Source organism: Lithobates pipiens, unplaced genomic scaffold (genome assembly GCF_037356315.1).
Source record: "Lithobates pipiens isolate NorthernLeopardFrog02 unplaced genomic scaffold, aLitPip1_a1.2 Scaffold_16, whole genome shotgun sequence".
Classification (NCBI taxonomy): domain Eukaryota; kingdom Metazoa; phylum Chordata; class Amphibia; order Anura; family Ranidae; genus Lithobates; species Lithobates pipiens.
Window position 1 is genome coordinate 362,912,607 of NW_027507748.1, and position 15,665 is coordinate 362,928,271.

General features: G+C 42.2%; 1 protein-coding gene across 3 annotated transcripts in view; it reads right to left on the reverse strand.

Annotated features, from left to right (window-relative positions):
• KPNA6 (karyopherin subunit alpha 6) overlaps positions 1-15,665 on the reverse strand; it is a 95,255-nt gene that overhangs the window by 8,352 nt on the left and 71,238 nt on the right. For all 3 annotated transcript variants that reach the window (XM_077481985.1, XM_077481982.1, XM_077481984.1), the window contains 3 exons: positions 1,375-1,500; positions 1,146-1,273; positions 550-731 (listed from right to left, as the gene is read on the reverse strand). In XM_077481985.1, the coding sequence (XP_077338111.1) occupies positions 550-731; positions 1,146-1,273; positions 1,375-1,500 (436 nt within the window). The remainder of the gene's footprint in view (positions 1-549; positions 732-1,145; positions 1,274-1,374; positions 1,501-15,665) is intronic.

The following is a 15,665-nucleotide window of genomic DNA, read 5'->3' on the forward strand; positions in this document are numbered from 1 at the left end:
AAAAAAAAAAAGGTTTACAAAAATGATAGGCCATCAGTACTTCAGGTGTAATCAATTTTCAAAGATTGGCACCATAGCTTGTGGACTCTATAAATTTCACAAAGACCAAATATACACCAATTTGGGCTATTTTTACCAAAGATATGTAGCAGTATACAGTTTGCCCAAAATGTATTAAGAAAGGTGACTAATTTGCAACTTTTCTTTTTTTTTACAGTATTTTCAGATTTTTTTTATAGCACAAAAAATAAAAAACCCAGAGGTGATTAAATATCACAAAAAGGAAGCTCTATTTGTGGGAGAAAATTTTTTTTTTTTTTATATGGGTACAGTGTTGCATGAATGAGTAATTTATCAAAATGTGAGAGCACTAAAAGCTGAAAAATTGGTCTGGTTAGGAATTTGGTTTAAGTGCCCAGTGGTTAACCATTAAGATATTTAGACCTTCCCTGGATGGTTCCTTGGTATTGCAAGACAGATTTTCAAAACACTGCTAATACAAAATGAGACCCATGGACTATATTTCCTTGCCAATTCCTGCTTACTCACCATATGCTTCTTCAATTAGCCCACAATATGGGTTTATGCCACTATCTCCTCCCTGTTTTGCCTCTTGCTCCCCAAGTCGCAGAATATTTTCCAAACCATTTAGGGCAACTTGCACTATTTTAGAATCCATGACAGTAAGGAGGTCACAGAGTGGCTTAATGCAGCCCAGGTTTACCAGGTACCTAAAGAAAAAGCAAAAAAGTAAATATTAGAGTTCCGAATGTTTAGGTAAATTAAATACCATCCATATTGAACTGTAGACTGGCAGCTACTACAGGTACCTGTACGTCACTTTAAACTTCAGGGAGCTGGGGGTATATGTTTTATAGCAAAAAGTAAAAAAATAAATTCTTATTTTTTCCAGTATTATTTTCATTTAGTTCGCAAATTAAAAACCCAGTGGTAATCAAAATTCCACCAAAAAAAAAGATAGATGTGTGAAAAAAAATTATATAAATGTAATTTGGGTACAGTATTGCATGACGGCACAATTACCAGTTAAAATAGCACAGTGCTAAATAGCAAAAAAATGGCCCGTCATGAAGTGGGTAAAACATGCCGGAGCTCAAATGGTTCAATACACACTAGTATCTTACTTAATCTGTTCTGCAGTGCCTCCAGATGTGGTATTTGTGATGGCCCAGGCAGCTTCTTTACGAGTTCGAAACTCTGCCTTTTGTAAAATTTCAATTAACACTGGAAATATATTGGCATCTGCAACAGCCTAAGAAGAAAAAAAATAAAAAATAAAGTTACCGCTTTAAACCTTGAATAAAAATTAGCTGCTCAAATACAAATTTTACATTTGCAATATGCACCCATTACCTGTATTTGGGCTCTGTTTCCAGCCGTGATATTAGAAATGGTCCAGCAGGCCTCTTTACGAATAGATTCCTTAGGACTACTTAGTAGATGCAGGAGACAAGGCAGGGCAGAGCAGTTTAAGATAACCTTATGAGAAATAAAGAAGTTCTCTGTATTAACTGGAAACTAGGGGGACCTATAATACTCTACAGAGCCATCCTGTGACTGTCTTTAGGTCAGTATAAAACTGCTTTTTTTCTAGACATGCAGCATGGAAAGTGCACTGCATTCTGAACTGTGCCTAGTCTAAAATAAACATGGTTCTGCACACTTCAGAGACCACATAATGCAGGGGTCAGAAACCTTTTTGGCTGAGAGAGCCATTAACGCCACATATTTTAAAATGTAATTCCGTGAGAGCCATACAATATGTTTAAAACTAAATACAAGTAAATGTGTGCATTTTAGTATGCCTGTAAAGGGGCGCATGTTTCCCGTGTTTAGAACAGTCGGACAGCAAAATTACATTTCTAAAAAGGAAAAAAAAAAAAAAAAAAAAGTAATTTAAAACTACTTGCGGCTATTCTTACTAAAGTCAAGTGTACTAATAATTGCACTAAAAAGGAACAATGCACATATGTTTATATGCTAAATGGTTGCTGCATACACGTTATGGCTTATTGACGTTTCTGCCCCAGATACCATATGTCTTACTGATGGTCGATGGTGAACGGGTAATTCTTGAATGTCATTTTACATGAGATGTGCCACGACGACCTTAAAACTGACATGGAACGTTAGGGGACTGCATGAGAAGATGATTAAACGCTCGGCAGCCCTTTCGTTCCTGAAAAAGGAGAGCGGACGTGGTGGCATTGGTAGAAACCAATATAAAGGGAAGGCTTCAGATGGCTCTCCGCCACCCATGGGTGGGGTGGGCATACCACTCCACCTACACAACCCATGCCAGAGGAGTCTCAATATTAATTGTTAAAATCGGTACAGTTTGAATTGTGCGAGGAAATTAATGATCCGCAGGGTAGATATGCGTTTCTCCATGCCAAGTTATATGGGGAGCAGTTCATTCTTATGGCTTTTTACATACCCCCGCCATTCAGTATGACTATAGTTATGGAGGACTTTGCCTTCGTGTCCCGACACTCTACTATACCTGCGATTTGGATGGGGGACTTCAACACCACCTTAAGGCCTGATTTAGACAGACTTCAGACCTCGCATGGGGCGGAAGTCGGCACTGGGGAGACAACATTTTCCAAACTGATATCCACTTTCCACTTAGACACTTGGCGACAAATTCCCCTGTGCAAAATCATACTCCTGCTTCTCCTCATCCCACAACTCCATGTCTCGCATTGATTTTATTTTAGTGTCAAAAACCCTAGCACTAAGGATATATTAGATAGAGGCTGCCTTTGGCCCTAGATTACTTTCAGATTATACCCCATATTGGGTCACCCTCAGTACTCCTATAGATAAACCCTTGAGGTCCTGGTGCCTAAACCCGTTCTGGTTGTCCCTTCTACCAGACGACGATGAGCTCCCAGATCTTTGGAAACAATACTTTTTCTAGAAAATTATCAAGCTGCCCCTATTTCAATGATTTGGGACTCATTCAAAACGTACGCTTGCGCAACCCTCACCTCATTCATAAATAAATGAACTCAAGACCAAATCTTCTGATGCCTTTGATAGGGCGATAGCGGATTTGACTGCCACGGAACAGGAATACATTTCCAATCCCAATCCAGAAATAGCAGCCAGACTCAAAATGCAGTCCAGAGTAGCCACCCAACTCCAATTTATGAAGGTCATTCAAAAACTATTCTTTGCTAAACAAAAGCGTTGAGTATGGGGAAAAACCTGGTAGGCTACTGGCCTATCTTGTACATGGTGAAGACAGACCCCCTGTAGTCATCTCCCTACATGGGCCAAGCGGCCGACAGATCACAGACCCATGTAGTGTTGCCTCCAAATTTAGAGAATTCTTTGCAGACTTATACAAAATGAAAGTAACAGACTCTACTGACCTGAGAACAGCATTCTTCCACAGTATCGTCCTCCCCCAACTCTCAAAAGACCAGACAGACCCTCTTGAGGCACCCCTTACCACTGAAGAAATAACCACTGCTGTGGCTGGCTTCGCCAGATCCAAATCCCCAGGCTCAGACGGTCTCCCGATTGAGTTTTACTCCCAGTTTAGCGAATTACTCATTCCAAAGTTGCTACAGCTATACAATTACCTGTTCGACACCTTTTCTTTTCCACTGTCTATGAGAAGCCACAACAGTGCTTATTCCAAAATGGGGGAAAGACCTGGGATTTCCAGAAAGATATTGAACCATCTCTCTCCTTCAAGTAGATGTGAAGATCTTAGCCAAGATATTATCCCCAAACAAAGTCATCCTTTCTCGAATACACGCTGATCAGGCTGGCTGTATGCCAGGCCAAAACACGTCCTTCAACTTATGTAAATTGTTTATTAACTTATACGCTGTGCATACAGACATAGGATCCCCGGTGGTAGTGACTCTGGACACGGCAAAAGCCTTTGACCCTGTGGAGTGGGAGTACCTGTGGAAGTGTTTGGAGGGATATGGCTTTGGTCCTAAATTCATTAGATGGGTCCAGCTGTTATATCAGTCTCCCACAGCCAGGGTGGTGGTGAATGGATGGCCCTCTGAGCAGCTTGACCTCAGAAGAGGCACAAAGCAGGGCTGCCCCCTCTCGCCACTATTGTACATCTTGGCAGCCAAACCGTTGGCCTTATCCATCCAAAACAACCCAGGAATCAGGGGACTGTGCTCCGGCACCCTGACAGAGAAAATAAGTATGTATGCAGATGATACTTTGTTATACTTAGAATCAGGACCCTCATTACTAACAGCACTACAAACAATTCGGAACGATCTCCATATTGAAAATCAATTGGGAAAAGTCAGATATTGCCAGTAGACAGTTTCCCTCCAACTGAGTTACAAGTCAACCTACCACTCCAACAAGTTAGCACCATTAAATACCTTGGGTTATAGGTCTCCAGAACATCGGCAGATTACATATGTCTTAATATGTGTATGGGGGCAAATAAAATCGAATCAAAATGATTCTTCTACCCAAAATTCTCTATACACTATGGCATTCCCCAATATACTTACCTCTGAAATACTTCAAAACCATAGAAGCCCTTCTTAAACCTTTCGTATGGGGTTCTAATAGACACAAATTGGCATGGCAGGCACTTAAAAATCCAACTGACCTGGGAGGCACAGCAATACCAGACTTCAAGCTTTACTATAATGCATCTCAATTATCCCAACTCTACCACATAGATAAGATTGACAGACAGGTTTATCCAACTAATCTGCCCTAAATGGGCCAAACACACCAAAGACCCAAGCTATGCGATAGCGTTGGGCTCTGGGGACACTGGCTCATAGAAAAAGGGAGAAAACCCTATGGGACACACATATGGGATATTGCCTCAACTAAATTAGGCATCCCCCAGCACAATGACTTTACCCCATTGTGGTGCAACAAGGCCCTACCCAAGTTCTCGTGACTCCCTGATGTGGATATTTGGGCTACTCATGGAATCCTTTATCTGCATCAATTACTCTCAAATGGAACCCTCAAAACCTTTAATGCACTAGCAGAAGAATTTTCACTCCCCAGTCACATGTTCTTTAGACATCTATAAATCAAGCACGCTGCTCAAACGCAATTCCCATTGTCCCCCCCTCAACCTACCCCAAATGTCATCGCAATAGTCAAAAATACAGACCCCCAAAAATATCTGCATTCTACAACATACTTATCACCCGTGGCACCTCAAAACTAGCATATGGCCTTAATCCCCGTTGGCAAAGGACAATGGGCCCACTGGAGGATGAGGAGTGGGAGGAAGCCTTGTAAACTTGCAAAGCAGTTTCACTGAAACTCTGACAGACTTACTCAAATATACATAATCCATCATGCATACTTCACCCCCCGTTAGAGTGGCTAGATATAGGAGCTCCCAGTTCACTTTGTTTCAAATGTGTGAGAGGGAGGTGGGCACATTCATCCATTTACTGTGGTCTTGCCCCAAAATACAGACTCTGGACACAAGTCGTGAAATTTCTTCATGACGTCATGTGCTCCCCAGTCGCACTCGACCCAAAAGTTTGTGTCTTCTTGGAATATTTCCCGATTCAGTTGACAAATGTACCAAGGTGTTTTTACATGAGACGCTAGTGATAGCCAGGAAATGGATGAGGACTTGTCCACCCAAACGTTATAGAATGGAAGGCGGAAATAGATAACACTCTTCCATTTAAAAAGTTCATATACATTAACAGTTGGTGTCCTGGTAAACGCAATAAGATCTGGGACAGGTGGCTAAGAGTCCGACACCTGTGTGTAACCTGTCACCCACGCCACCTGATAGGTAGTTGATGGGCCCCTGATTACTACTCCCCTAGGACATAAAATGGAACACACGACCACCCCAGGTACTATCTTTATTCTACATATGAAGCATGTTAAGAATATGTGAACTCAGGGCATAGATATAACTTTTTTCTCAAGACTGTATATGCCATGTTACAGAAATACATGTCATAATCTGTATGCACTTTGAAACAAAACTTGTGGATTCAAAAAAACTACTCGAGGCTACAATGAATTGTCGGTCCGACAATACACATAAAAGTTCATTGATAAAAACGGCATGGAATTTCCCCACAGGGGAGTCCTGAACCAAAAAAAAAAAAAAAAAAAAAAAGTGTGGGGTCCCCCCTCAAAATCCATACCAGACCCTTATCAGAGCACGCACCCTGGCAGGCCACAGGAGGGTGCTTTGGGGTAGCAGCACCCCCCCCCCCCCCCAAGCACCTTGTCCATGTTGATGGGGAGAAGGGCCTCATCCCCACAACCCTTGTCCAGTGGTTGTGGGGGTCTGCGGGCGGGGGGCTTATCAGAATCTGGACCCAGAATGGTGGACCCCTACAATTTCACACAAGTTTCAAAGGGGTTAAAAAACAAGAGACTGTTTTTGACAAGTCCTTTATTAATTTCTTCTTTCCGCTTCTTCCATCTTCTTTCTGGTCGGGGGGATGGGGGGGGCGGCGTCGCTACCCAAAGCACCCTCCCAATGTTGAGGGCATGTGGCCTGGTGCAGTTCAGGAGGGAGGAGGGGCCACTCTTCCTCCACCACCCCTCTTTTCCTGCAGCCTGCCAGGTTGCGTGCCCCATGCCATCTTTTTAAATTTAAAAACCCCTGTCTGATTTGGATTTTGAGGGGGGACGACCCCCCCCCCCCCCTTGTGCATTACTCCTTTCTAGGCTTTACCCTATTAGCTTTTGAGGGACCCTTCCCTTGTTCAGCACGCAGTCTGCTTTTATAGAGCGTATACATTTTACATTTATCAGTTCAACCCACCCAAAATAATGAAAATTTCTAAAAAATGTCTCACTTGTGCCTTCTTCATAGTCTCCTTTAATCCCCAATACTTCCTAGTTGTATGATGAGACCTATAAATATGGTTTACTCTAGGAGGAAGGAGAGCAGTCATAGGTAGGTTACATAGCAAGGTTCACAAAAGGGAATGGAATAGATTTTCCACATACTGTAGCAAAATCAAGTATGTGAACCTCTTAGAATTACAGTAAAACCTTGGTTTGAGAGCTCTTTTCAAGACAAGCAAAATTTTTAAATACATTTTAACTTGATCTACAAGTAGTGTCACGTCACAACTGAGTATAAAAGAGGCACCTCCAAGTGTAGCACTATGGTTACATTTAATGAAGGTACAACATTTAGCAACATATTGCTACAATCAGAGGGACCTCTCTTCTCTTTAAATACTCTGTAGCTCTTACTGGAGTTTGCTTCTATTCCCCTTGTGGATGTTCATATGGTTACACAACCTGGTCATATTGCTATAATCTTTCTATGGACTATAAAACTGAAGGACCTATGAATAAATGGTTGTGGAACGATTCATTTGAGCTTCCATTATTTCTTATGGGGAAATTTGCTTTGATATACGTATAAAGTGCTTTGGATTACAAACATATTTCTGGAACTAATTATGCTCACAATCCAAGGTTTAACTGCAACTTGTTTTTTGCAGTAATTTGACATAAAATGTGATCTAATCCTTATCAAAGTCACATTAGACAAAACAAAATGTGGATGGATGCGGTATTGATCCAATGCGCCATCTATCCCCTGCCTGCTTGAAGACTCTAAAGCTCCACTTGTTCTTAGCCTCCACTTGTTCTCAGCCAAAAAGCAGAGGCTTGCGATTTTCAGTCACCAGCCATTTCCTCTACCCCTCCAGTGCTCACTGGAGCGCTGGGCTGTAGAGGGGGTGGGAGAAGCTGGCTCAGGCTCTCAGTGTCTCACTGAGAGGCCAAGCCAGCTGCCAGTCCTGGCATCTGTGTAGATTCCAACTGTAAAGAGTGAGTGTAAAGAGTGACGTCAGCTGATAGTGGAGTTTAGTCCGCTGTTGGAGGGGGAATGGATCACAGGAGTGCAGAACAAACTACACTCCTATGAACACTTGGAGAAGCATAGCCAAAATAGCTTTGGCTATACTTCTCCCTTAAGCCGATAAACAATTCTAAATTTCTCATGTCTTCATGGAACACACCAATTCAATATTAACAGTGTTGGAGGAAAATGGGAGTGAACCCATAGACTACTTACTAAAAGTTAATTGGAGTCAGTTTGCACATCTGAAGTTCAATTAACGAAATGAGTTGAAGGTGTGGCTTAGAGCTCCTTTGATATGAGACACTCAAAATAAAAATGTACAATTGTGGTTCATAAGAAGCATCAGCTGATGTGAACCATGCCTCACAAAAAAATAGCCCTCTAAAGACATAAGAGCAAGAGCAGTTGATCTGGAAAACCAGTATCAACATGTAGGCATCAGTCAACAGATAAATGGTCTATAAAATGTTGACAGTTTAGTACTGTGGCTACCATTCCTAGAAATGGATGCCCAGACAAGATGGCTCCCAAGGCACAATGCAAAATTCTCAGCAAGATAAGGAAGAACCCACAAAAACAGCTAAAGGCTTGAAGAAATCACTGGAACTGGCAAGCACCCCTGTACATGAGTCTACCATACATATGTTTTTGTACAGGCAGGGTGTCCATGGCAGACCACCGTGGAGAAAGCCGCTGCTCTCCAAAAAAGAAACATTGCTATGTGCTTGAAGTTTTCCAAAGAGCACCTTGGGAAGAACACACTTGCACGCCTTGGGGTTCCTTTACTAAAGCTGTAGTGTGCAAAATCTGGTGCAAGCTGTGCATGGTAGCCAGCTTCCAACTTCAGCTTGTTTAGTTAAGCTTTGACAAAAAAGAAAAAAAAAAAAAAAAAAAAAAACCTGGAAGCAGATTGGCTTCTATTGCAGAGATGCACCAGATTTTCCAATTTTAGTAAATCAAACCAGTTGTACAAAGTCAGGGATATTGTAGGATTAATGTCAGATGTATGATTAACCAATTATACCAAGCAGGTGCTATGATCAACAATTTTATATGTAGGTTGAAACAGTCATTAACAAATAAAAACAGCTGTGTTGGAGGCTTAAAAGGAACAGCCAAACTCTGCTACTAAGGTTAGTTTATGGAATGCAGTTTCAGGTCACAGGTCATACACCTTAGCAAGACTGAGCACAGCGACAAGACACAAGGTAGTTATACTGCATCAGTAAAGTCTTTCAGGCAGAGTTCAAAGAAGACTAGGGTTTCAAGATGTGTTCAAGTTCTTTTAACCACTTGCTGACTGGCTCACGCCGATATAATTCGTCACAATGGTACAGCTGGGCAAAACGTATGGGTACATTGTTACCTTTAAGAGACATCAGAGGTGCACACGGCAGGGGACCAGATACGTGTGGCCGGCGGGCGCAATCCCCGCCGGCCACCCATGATCACAGGCACGAGACAGCATGGGGATTTGTGTGTAAACACACAAATCCCTTTTCTGTCAGGGGAGGAGACGACACAATTTGTTCCTACTAAGTAGGAACAACGATGTCTCCTCCCCCAGTCAGTCCTATCCCCATAGAGTTAGAACACATCCAGGGAACACACATTTAAGCCCTCGATCGCCCCCTAGTGTTAAACCTTAACCTGCTAGCGACATTTACACAGTAATCAGTATTTATATAGCACTGATCGCTGTATAAAATGTCCCAAAAAGGTGTCTGATCTGTCTCCCCCTGCAAATTGCAGATCACCGCCATTACTAGTAATAATATTATTATTATTGCCATAAATCTTTCCCATAGTTTTTAGACGCTATAGCTTTTGTGCAAACCAAACAATATATGCTTTTTTTTAACAAAAATATGTAGCATTTATATTGGCCTAAACTGATGAAATTTGGTTTTTTAAAAAACATTTTTGGGGACAGCAAAAAAAAAAAAAAAAAAAAAAATAAAAAAAAAAAAAAAAAGTTTTCCCCCCAAAATTTATGCTTTTTTACACTGTAAAACAAACAAAACAAAAAAAATACAGGTGGTGATCAAATAACACCAAAAGAAAACTCTTTGTGTGTGTGTTGGGGGGGGGGGGGGGGGACGGGGGGGAAGAGAGAAAGATGCAAATTTTGCTTGGGTACAGCATTGCATGACTGTGCAATTGTCTCTCTTGACAGCCTCCCTAACCAGTTTTCTTGTCTTAATCAATTTTGGAGGGACATCCAGTTTTTGGTAATGACACTGTTGTGCCATATTTTCTACACTTGATGACGGTCTGCACGATGTTCCATGGTATATCTAATGCCTTTGAAATTTGCATATATAGCGGCAGGGCAGCTTTATTGCACGAAACAAGGTACCTGTACATTGTTTCATGCAATAGTGAGGGTGCACGCACACCCACTGCACAGTCCTAATCAGTGCAACACCGCATCTGCGGCGCTGCACCAATTTCAAAAAGTAGTTTCTGTACTACATTTTGCGATTTACATCTTTGCAGAAACCTGCACAGTTGTCTCTGAAATCGCAGCAAAAATCATGACTGACTAGCGGGAGTGAAGTCCGCTGAACTCGCACGGCTTCAATCCCACAGCTCAGTGTGAAATCGGGGGGGGGGGGGGGGGGAACAAAAAATAAATAAAAAGGTCCGTAATTCTACCATGTAGTTTGTAGATGCTATAACTTTTGCACAAACCAATCAATATATGTTAATTGGGATTTTTACCAACACAAATATGTAGCAAAGTAATTACAGCACTCAGTCTTTTTGGGTATGAGTCTATCAGCATTGACTGGTATTTGGAATGGTTCATAATTCCCTCTACCTTGACTGAGGCCCTTGTTCCAGCTGAAGAATAAACAGCCCCAAAGCACAATGCTGCCAACATGCTTCACTGTGGGTATGGTGTTCTTTTGGTGATGTGCAGTGTTTTTGTGCCAAACATATCTTTTGGAATTTTGGCCAAAAAGTTCAACCTTGGTTTCATCATCAGACCATAACACATTTTCCTAAATGCTTTTGGGAGACTTCATATGTGTTTTTGCTAAATTTAACCAGGCTTGGAGGTTTATCTTCATAAAAAAAAGGCTTCCTTGCCTTGCCACTTTACCCCATAGCCCAGATATATGAAGAATATGGGAGATTGTTGTCTCATTTCCACACAGCCAGTAGTTGCCAAGTTACCAGATATGCCAGCAGCTCCTTTAATGTTGCTGTAGGCCTCTTGACAGCCTCCCTAACCAGTTTTCTTCTGGTCTTTTAATCAATTTTGGAGGGACATCCAGTTCTTGGTAAAGTCACTGTTGTGCCATATTTCTACACTTGACGGTCTGCACGATGTTCCATGGTATATCTAATGCCTTGGAAATTCTTTTGTACCCGTCTTGACACCTTTTAACCACTTGCCGGCCGCCCACCTTTAAATGACAGCTGGGCAGTGCGGCTCTCGTTCTGGGTGAACGTCATGACAGCTTCCCAGAATGACCGCTGCCACGTTGTGTTGACATGGCATGACTCTGATCTCTTTAAAGAGCCATGGCTCTTTAACCATGTGGTCAGATGTGTCCAATCACAGTTGGTCACATGAAAACACAGATGCCGGTGTTCTGATGTATAGTGTCCGGCCATCAAATAGTGTCCGCCCCGTACTGCACATGCGCAGTACGGAGCAGACGAAGCTTCGGAAAATCTCCGAAGCTGAACGGCGCCTGCGCCGTGAGTAGAGGTGGTAGCCCCGCCATCTAAGCGGACATAGGGTTGTGAATATTAGAGGGCCCCCTCGCGGGCGAGTTTCGCTCACCACGCTTCGGGCTCGGCCTCGCTGCGCTCGGCTCTTTTTTATTCCTACTCTATGTCCACTTGGATAGTGGGGATAGAACCTGGACTCACGGCGCAGGCGCCGTTCATCCTCAGCAATTTTTGGAATCTGTGTTGCTGTGTACTGCGCATGCGCAGTACGCAGCGGACACTATCGGATGGAGGACGTTATATGACAAGACACCGGTAATCGGCGCATCTCTCCTCACACCGACAGTGAGGCGAGCCGATCAGCAGCATCTCCTCACAGAGGATATCTAGGGATTTAATCAGGGCACTGATTACAATTAGGTGGCGCCCACCAGTGCCAGAAATGTGTGCCCACCACTGCTATCCACTAGTGCTGTCCATCACTGCCGCACACCGATGCCACCTATCAGTCCCCATAAGTGCATATTAGTGCCGCCTCATCAGTACCACCCCATCAGTGCAGCCTCATCAGCGCCCATCCGTGAAGGAGAAAAATTACTTATTTACAAAATGTAATGATAGAAACTAAGACAAATTTTCAAAATGGTCTTTTTTCCACATGGTTACAGTGTAGCATGACCACGCAATTGTCATTGCGGCAACGCTGAAAAACTGCCTGGGCAGGAAGGGGCGTGTAAGTGCCCTGTATTGAGGTGGATAACAATGAGATGCCTCCGATGCTTTGAAAGCTCTCTGCTGACCATGGCTTTTGCTGTAGGATGCGACTAAGTGGTGGTCAGGAAAGACCTACTAAAACAGCTGAACTTTATTTGGGGTTAATCAGAGGCACTTTAAATGATGACAGGCGTGTACTGACTCCAATGTAACATGAGTTTGGATGCGATTGCTTAATTCTAAAACACAGATACATCCAGAGGGTGTGCACACTTATGCAGCCACATTTTTTTTTGTTTTAAAGTAAAATACATTTGTTTGTTTTTTTAATTGTGTTGTACAGTTTATAGGTCACACAAAAGGTGGAAAAAGTTATGAAATGATCTTGATCTTATTTTTACATCACAGAAACCTGACATTTTAACAGGGGTGTTTAGACTTTTTTATATCCACTGTAAGACATACAGTGGCAAAAAAATAAAAATAGTATGTAAATCCTTTGTTAAAAAAATTGTTTTCTGCAGTAATTTTCCATAAAATGTGATCTGATCATCACCTAAAGCTGGCCATGGATGGGTAGAATTCCTAATGACAATTCTTGAAAAAAGAAAGTTCTAAATCATTTTCTCATTTTTCTAATCATTAGTGGGGCAAATCGATGTTTGTTTTCAACCACATTGATGAGAACATTCTGTGGAGCCAGATGGATTTTCTTCTTTCAATGAACACATTTCTAACAGTTAAAATGAAATAGGTGCTCTCTTTAAAGGGTTACTAAACCCACAACAGTAAAATCAGCATGTATATTTAGCATAGCATGCTTGTTATACTCACTGTGGTACTTAAGGGGTTAATCATCTGCATTGTGTAAAAAGGCTGTTTTATCCTGTATGCACAGATCATTCCCTCCTGCACTGCCTATCTGGGGAAGGCCAGCTAACACAGGCAGAGTAGCCAACCTGCACATGAACTAATGTACAATTTTCATATTACTGGGTTTAGTAACATTTTAAAATTATGACCAAACAAATAAGAAATATATACATATTTATTAACAGCACTCAAATATACAAAAGGACAATATTATTCATGGTTCATTTGTATGGGGCTCAGAGAGGAAGAAGATCTAATATGGACAGGCTTTATCCTGTATTTTGGCACTGAAAAACCTCAAAATTAGAAGAGGTTAAAGAGGAAGTAAACCCTGATGGGTTTACTTTCTCTTTGATTCCCTGCAAAGGTAAAGCATAATGGGCTACTATGCATTGCATAGTAGTCCATTATGCGTCACTTACCTGACAGGAGCCAGCAAAGTCACCGCTGTCCCCTGTAGTCCGGAGCATCCATCTTCTCGGTGGGTCTGGCTGCTCCACCGCTGTCATTCGACGAAGCCGCAATGACATCACTCCCGCACAAGCGCACGAGAGCTGCCACTCGCAGCATATCGCCGTTGACAGCGGCACGCTCAGTGCGCCGCTGTCTACGGCGCATGCGCCGTAGACAGCGTTGCCTGTCTTGCAGCAAATTTCTTGGACCTACAGGTAAAGCCTTAATCTAGGCTTACCTGTAGGTCAAAGTGGTTTGTAAGGGTTTACAACCACTTTAACTCCTCCCGGTAAGTAGGTGGATTTATATGTGGTGGTGGAGCCTTTGCACAGTTCTTGGCACTTGTGGTTCATCTGATGTATCGAATATCTGTAGTATTGCTGGCACTTGTGGTTCACCAGTTATATGGACTATACATAATAATTGCACTTTGCCTTTGTATATCTGAGAAAAAGAAAGTTTTTGCTGCTTAATTTAAAGGGACAGCACACCCATCTGATTTCAAGCGGTATAAGTATTAGGGTATCTTGACACTAGTGTGCAGAGTCCCTTATTTTATTTCTGCACTCATTTTTTATCCTATATTTTTTCAGTTCAACACCAAGCATTCACTTAAAGTGGAGCTCCACCCAAAAGGGGAAGTTTACCTTTAAGCACTCCTCTCCCCCTCCTTTCATGCAGTCTTCTGGGACACGTCACAGGTCCCAGAAGGTCATTCAGTAGGCGCAACGTGACTCGCACATGTGCCCACAGTTGAAATGCCAGGGAAAGGGGAGGGAAGCGACGGTTCGGGTGACCACATAGCTGGACCCTGTGACAGGCAAGTGTATTAAAGTCAGCGGCTACACTTTGAAGCTCTGCTTTTTTTTTTAACTTCAAAGAGTTTTATTAGTCAATATACACAAAGAATTTATACATGCATGCCACTTTATGGCAATACAATGTCATATGTATATTAAGAGGAAAAGAAAAAAAAAAAAAAAAAAAAAAAAAAAAAAAAAGGAGAAAAATAATAAAGGGGAACAGAAGGTCAAAACAGTATACATGACATCGCAGATTATATGGATAATTGGAGTTCTGCTTTAAAGCAATTGTAAAGGCTCGCCCCCCCCCCCCCCCCTCTCCTAGAAAAATTACAAACGTTATACTTACCTGCTCCGTTGCAGTGGATTTGCACAGAGCAGCCTTGATCCTACTCTTTTCGAGTCCCTCTTTTCTGTGCTCCTGGCCCCCTCGCTCCTGTTCAGTGCCCCCACAGCAAGTAGCTTGCTATGTGGGCACACAAGCTGAGTCACATCTTACTGTGTCCATTCAGACATGGATGGAGCCCCGAACTGGCCCCCTCTCCCCCAATTGGCTAGCTGACAGCAGCGGGGGCCAATGGCGCCACTGCTGCGTCTCAGCCAATTGGGAAGAAGAATCTGGATGGCTGAGACACTGTTGGACAGAGGGACATCGTTGGACAGAGGGACATCAAGTATGTATTAGGAGAGCTGCTGCACACAGAAGGCTTTTCATCGATAGAGAGATAGAGACATATAAAACCACCACACACAAACACAACCTTCTGCCTTTACATCCCCTTTAAGCACTTAGAAATGTATAAATACAAAAACACCTTGCACTCTGCAAAATGTTAACAGCGTATGTGGTTTTGATTGGGTAAAAAGTATATTCATCCCAAAAAACAAAACAAAAAAACAAACAAAACAAACCACACACAAAAAACAAAAGAATGTGCTGAGAAATTTTAAGAACTTTGTTTGAAATTCTATGGCCAGTTTTAGTCAACAACAAACACAATGGGATTTCCTAAAGCTAGAGGGGGCGAAATTAGTCACAATTCTGCAGAGAAACCAATCAGCTTTTAATCCCAGCTTGTTTAAGCTTTAGCAATAAAACCTGGAAGCGGATTGGTTTCTCTGCAGAACTGACCAATTTTGCCCTCTAACTTTAGTAAATAAACCCCAATATGCCTAAACTGATAGCACACAAGTGTAATTTCTCATGGCTTTATTAAACACACCATTAAACATGGTGCTGGACGAAAAAGTAAGTGAAACCTTGGAGTTAAAGAGAAGAATGAGAT